Source organism: Austrofundulus limnaeus, unplaced genomic scaffold, assembly GCF_001266775.1.
Source record: "Austrofundulus limnaeus strain Quisiro unplaced genomic scaffold, Austrofundulus_limnaeus-1.0 Scaffold69, whole genome shotgun sequence".
Classification (NCBI taxonomy): Eukaryota; Metazoa; Chordata; class Actinopteri; order Cyprinodontiformes; family Rivulidae; genus Austrofundulus; species Austrofundulus limnaeus.
This window is the reverse complement of record NW_013952471.1, coordinates 685,785-692,258: the sequence shown is the minus strand read 5'-3', so window position 1 is coordinate 692,258 and position 6,474 is coordinate 685,785. Positions and strand designations below refer to the sequence as shown.

Below are 6,474 nucleotides of genomic sequence, written 5' to 3'. Positions count from 1 at the left end.
CAACATAAGCTAATCTCAATTTTTTTGTGTCTTGATGAGATATTCTGGTTTTGATAAGACAAGAACTCAGATCAATTTGTGTAAATTTATTCTGGGACTGTTTACAATAAAGTTACAGTTTTTCATCTCTTTCCTGGGTCAGTATCTGATCGAATTAAGGATGTGGTGCTCCGAGGAATGATATAATTTAAATATAGTATATGTAAATATAATATATTTAAATATATCCACAAATTATTTATTTCAGAATTCTAAACTTTTAAATTAACCCTACAATTTATTTATTTATTTTCACAATGCTGTTTAGTGCTTGTGTAACCGTGGGCGGCCAGTTTGTTGAAAACCTCCTGTGATCTGCTCAGCTTCGTCTCCTTCACCTCTCTCCAGGAAGTGTTTACAAGTTCTGCTTTTTTGATCACCAAAAAGACAGTTTTATCACTGCTTTCACCACGTTGTTGTATCGCGAGTTGCGCTTGTATTCCTAAACAAAAGCAGCTCTCTCTAGGAGGAAACTTGCTGTCAGTCAAACAAAGAGTTAATCCACGAGCAGAATTCTGCTGACGTCAAAATCATAAGCGTGCTGTACTCGCTTCTACCCGAACCACCGGAGAGGAGGTTCTGAGACAGTGCGGCTGTGGAGCGCGCTTGGAGAGGCGCTTTGGGCTGAGACCGAACCAAGTCGAACCGCGTACCAGAGCGTCTGTGGAGATTGTGTGCCAAGGCTGTCACTGTTAACAGTGAACACCAGAGGGCGCAAATTAACAGCTTTCTTTGAGGCACCAGAATAAAGCACCGAAATTAGAGTTTTGTTTTGGTCTGTGTACTACCGTGGATGTTCATCCCAGTGCCATACTGGAACCAAGTTTCGGTACCCAACCCTACCTACTGTATATAGTAGTGTTGAAGGCTGACTGAGGCGGGGGCACCTCATTAGGAGTAGTGATGAGGGGGCTGCTCTCGGCTCCTGAGGAGTCTGAGCTGCAGACAGAACGTGATGTGCTGACGTTCTCCTCCCTGAGGTGGATGTGGTCCTCCAAGACGCCAAACAGAGTTTTATCTTTCTCCTTCATCTGTTTCAAAGCTGCTGCATCTATAGGAGGGTCCGCTAACAGAGGAGAGACCCTTCATCCTCTGGGTGAAGTCAGGCTCTGGAGACCTGGGGGTCTTAGGTTTGTTAAGATCCAGTCTCTCCAGAACCGCATTGGTGTGAGCTGCTACTGCAGCACAGATCCTGTCCAATCAGAGCTTCTCTGTGAGCATCTTAAACAAAAAACAAAGTTTATTTCTGCAGCACGTTTAAAAAACCCATAATAAAATTAACTTCAGTAGAAAAATTTAAACTTAAATCGTATCACTGAAAAAAATCGAGCTGTTCTAACTGCTGGGTTTTCAGTGTAGAATAAAACCACTCAGGCTTTGTTTTAAATCTGTTTCACTAAAATCATTTACAACTAAAAATATGAAGTTCAAGAAAAGATATTCTTTCAAACCAGATTTAAATAATCTTAGAAGTTATTATAGTTGGTGCAGCAAAGTTTCAGATTTCCTGTGAAGTTGAGAGCTAAATGACAGCTGAAGTTTACCGAAGAAGCTGAAACTGAGGTGTGCAAGTTCAAAGAAGCTGAACATTAGCTAAAAGATGTCTAATGTTGGCTAAAAGCTAAAACAAGAAGAGCACCAAGTAAAACCTCAAACTAGCAAAATGTTAATAAATAGATAGAATTAGAAATAGATAAAAGCTAAAAGTAAAAAGATTTTAGCTACAAGTAGCAAAATGAGATAAATGTTAAAACGAGCTAAATACTAGCTGAAACACAAAAGTAGCAAACTACTAGCTAAAAGCTAAAAATCAAACAGTGCTGGTTAAAAGCAGTGAATTTTCTAAAAGCCAAAAGTAGCAAAAGGTTAGCTAAAACTAGAAAAGGGCTAGCTACAAGGTAACGGTAGCAAGATGGTAGGTAAAAGCTAAAGTGATTTTGATTATATTTTACTGTTGTTGTTCCTGTTCTTTAATCAGGCAATCAAAAAGTGCATCTTAGCCACATGACGAAGATGTTTATATAATAATAATTCTGTATAAACAAAATGTGTTCTCCTCTTAGTTTGTGGTGTTGATTTATTTATTTTTTTAGACTTTGACACGGTCCTCGGAGGTGAGGTCGGAGGAGTGGAGTTTGGAAACCTTCCTTTTGGAGCCTGTGAGGAACCAATCAGGTAAAAACAAACATTTCTTGTTCTTCTTCTTCTTCACTTACTAAACGGTGAACACACTCCTGCCTTTCCTTTGGGTTTGTTCAGTCCATATCAGCCCAGGTCAGGTTTAAAAGTGTTACATAGTGATTTGACAGAAGTAATTTTATTCTTTATGATTTGTGTTTCACCACAGCAAAACTGTTATGGGTAAACATTTGATAGATTTGTTTTATCTGTAAAATAATAATAATAATAATCATAATAATAAATCATGTTGCTGTTCTTTCTGAGCTGACAGAGTATTAAGCACATCTCTGATTCCATTTTACACCACATCTCATTTGTCTTTGTTTTAATTCAATTCAATTCAGTTTATTTATATAGCACCAAGTCACAACATAGGTTGTCTCAGGGCACTGTACATGAAAAAAAAGAACAATCTAAAGAAGAAACCAGCAGATTGTGTTGAATCACTTCATCACAGTCTCCCATCCTGAGCAAACGGTGGAGAGGAAAAACTCCCTGCTAATCAGGAAGAAACCTCCAGCAGAACCAGGCTCAGGACAGGAGACCATCTGCCTCGACCGGCTGGTTGAGGGACAGGAAAGAGACACAGACAAACACAGAAGAACTGGTCCAGGACTGGTCCAGGTGCACCTTCTTCTGGAAGAGACAAAGAAAAAACATGATAGAAATAATTACAATAAACATGTAGAGAAGAGAGACTAAAGACAACAGCAGAGTGAGGAAATGTGCTCAGTTTGTGCTCCAGCAGTCTAAGTCTATAGCAGCAGAAATGAAGAATAATTCAGGAAACCTAAGTCTAATTTTAGGATTTATGAAAAAGGAAAGTCTTCAGTCTAATCTTAAAAGTAGACAGAGTGTCAGCCTCACGGACAGAAACTGGAAGTTGGTTCCACAAGAGAGGAGCTTGATAACTGAAAGCTCTGCCTCCCATTCTACTTTTAGAAACTCCAGGAACCACAAGTAAACCTGCAGTCTGAGAGTGAAGTGCTCTGTTAGGAAAGTATGGAACAATAAAATCTTTAATATAAGATGGAGCTTGGTTGTTAAGAGCTTTGTATGTTAGGAGTAATATTTTAAATTATATTCTGAATTTGGCTGGGAGCCAGTGGAGAGAAGCTAAAACTGGAGAAATATGATCTCTTCTTCCAACTCTCATTAAAACTCTAGCAGCAGCATTTTGGATTAACTGAAGACTTCTTAAAGAGTTTTTTGGATGCTCAGATAATAAAGAATTACAGTAATCCAGTCAAGACTTGATAAATGCATGGATCAGTTTTTCTGCATCATTTTTGGACAAAATGTTTCTAATTTTAGTGATATTATGCAGGTGGAAGAAGGTGGTCCTGGTAACATTTTTAATGTGGGGGTTAAAAGACATGTCCTGATCAAAAATAACACCAAGTTTCTTTACATTAGAACTGGAGGCCAGATTAATGCCATCCAGAGGAGCTGAAAGGCTACAAAGTTGATCCCTAAGATGTTCAGGTCCAAAAACCATGACCTCTGTCTTATCTGAGTTTAGAAGCAGAAAGTTAAGAGTCATCCATGTTTTTATGTCTGTAAGACATGCTTGTAGTTTAAGTAACTGGTTGGATTCATCAGGTTTTGTGGATAAATGTAACTGAGGATCATCAGCATAACAATGGAAATGTATCCCATGCTGTTTAATAACTTTACCTAATGGAAGCATATACAAAGTAAAGAGGATTGGTCCAAGCACTGAACCCTGAGGAACTCCATGACTAACTCTGGCGTAAGAAGAAGATTCATTATTAACATTAACAAACTGAAATCTATCAGTTAAATAAGACTCAAACCATTTTAGAGCTGTTCTTGTAATCCCAATATCAAGTTCAAGTCTACGTAATAAAATATTGTGATCAATTGCCTATACGCCACGGACATCTGGCCCAGCACTGGATGCCACTCCCAGCACTTACGGTTCACGGTCAACACAGTGTTAGCGAACGATTTTTTTCACTCGACAACGACTCTTAATGATCTCCACAGTACAGAATTATCATATTACATGTACCAACATTAACACAGGAGACGTACAGGTCCAGCCAAGTAGAAAAAAATCACTCCAAAGTGAATTAAAGCCATAAAAACAAAGGAAAGACGTTTGTGTTTATGGTTCCAGAATTTAGCCTTTTTTGCTATTCCGTGGCTGCTTGTTCCGTGAATTTTTCACATAGAGCTGTGACACTTATATTGTTGGAAAGAGCAGAGTCTGGGCTTTAAACTGATGAGCTACTTGTATGGTTTGGATCATTTTCCCCGACGTTAGTGAACTGAAAACGTAATGATTATCAGGCGGAGGTTCTGCTGCTCTCGGTCCTCGGGGGGAGGAGAGGGGGCGCTCGTCACTCGGCTTTAGTCTACACTGTAATATACACTCTAACAAGGTTTTACTTTTGCATAAAACTCATGACAAAGTCGCATAAAAACATTTCATATAACACAAATGCGCGCGCGCACACACACCTACCTTTGTACCGTCTGCTGTGTTAGCTTCCTGCTAGCTGCCGTGTGAAGGAGGTCTTTCCTCTCTCGTCTTGGCAGTAAAAGGGGATAAATGTACATTTCTCTTTTTGTAACCTCCGTCTTCTCATTTCTGATGCTGACTCTTGAATATCCTCAGGTTAGAAATGCTGATTACAAACACAAGTGTGAGCTTTTAAAGATAAGTTTTCCCTGTAATGCTATGATCCTCTGCTGTCACCTCTTCATCTAAAGGAAAAAGGAGAAAAACTAACTACTCGATTGTATCTGCTGCTTAGTGGACACATTTTATACCAGTAGATCACAGATGCTTTAACTTTTGTGACTTTTTCACGGTCTAGTACTAGGAGCTAACGGTAAAAACATACGCAGTAAGCAGGGAGTGGAAGGGAGGAGCGTGGCAAAAATTTTACCGGAAATACGTCACTAATGACCGTGGCAAATAGGCTGTTGTATCAAACTGAGATCTGTATCCACTGAGATCTAACAGGACAAGAATGGACACAAGTCCACCGTCTGAGGCCACGAGAATATTGTTAGTAACTTTCACCAGTGATGTTTCTGTGCTATGATGAGCTCTAAACCCTGACTGAAACTCCTCATATAGATTATTTCTATTAATGTTCATGTAGTTGATATGCAACTATTTTCTTAAGAATGTTTGAGATGAATGGGAGATTAGATATAGGTCTATATAGGCCTGTCGTGATAGCCAATAAATCAATTAATTGCACGATAAATTATTTTGAGGTCGGTAAAAAAAAGAGGACGATAAGTTTCATTTTCCTGCTTGTTTGTTTACTTCGTCTCTCTCCCTCTCTGTGCTCCGCTGCACAGGAGCTCAGCTGCTGAGAGAGGTTTGCATTAAAGTTGTAATATTATCAACAAGACCATCTAAGTGACTGTTCTCTGTTACAGTAAGACAGAGGAAAATAAAGATGGAAGAAATTCTTTAAATTTAGCTACAGCATTCTCTGATAAACATCTACTCTAAAGAAGTTTACTCTCAGTAGCTATAAAGTTAGCTAATGTAAACTCATTTATTCATTTCATTAAAAAACAAACAAAACATTTCACACAATAAAACAATACAATTAAAACAAAAAGGTTATTAAAAATCGTCAGAGAGAATAGGATTGTGATGGTATATCATTAAGTTCTTGCTCTCTATACCATACATCAGAACCACATCAAGAGTGTGACGAAGAGAGTGAGTAGGTCTGTGGACATTTTGAGTAAAACCAATTGACTCAATTAAATTACTGAAAGCTATATTTAAGCTATCACTTTCATCATCTACATGAATATTAAAATACCCCATTATTAGGATTTTATCAGTTTATAATAATAAATCAGTCAAAAAAACAGAGTTTTGATTATGAGTCAGTCCAACATGTCAACCACAAACAATAACAAGTTTGTGATATTTGACATTCAGGTGAATTTTCAGGATGAACCTAAAATAGGGCTGAGCAATATGGCAAAAAACATTATCATAATTAGTTTTTCCTATCGTCTAATGTCAGTTATTATCACAATTATTTTATTAACCTAAAAAGTGTGTAATTATAAAAGGGCTGAAATTTATGTGTAAATCAAAGAATCTGACATTAATAAAGTTATCCTTTTGCAAAAGTTTTAGAATTGAACTTACCATTAAATATGTCATAAAGAAACATAAACCTACAAATGGCAACATTTTGTGCACACTTGCCAACTGAAGAGGATCTAAGCTCATTATTTACTTTT

The 6,474-nt window shown here is 37.7% G+C and overlaps 1 protein-coding gene across 1 annotated transcript in view; it reads left to right on the top strand.

The window, feature by feature from the left end:
- rab3gap1 (RAB3 GTPase activating protein subunit 1) overlaps positions 1-6,474 on the top strand; it is a gene marked incomplete at its 3' end in the record, with an annotated part of 71,469 nt that overhangs the window by 28,739 nt on the left and 36,256 nt on the right. The window contains 1 exon segment of the mRNA XM_014010446.1: positions 2,133-2,214. Coding sequence (XP_013865900.1) covers positions 2,133-2,214 — 82 coding nt within the window.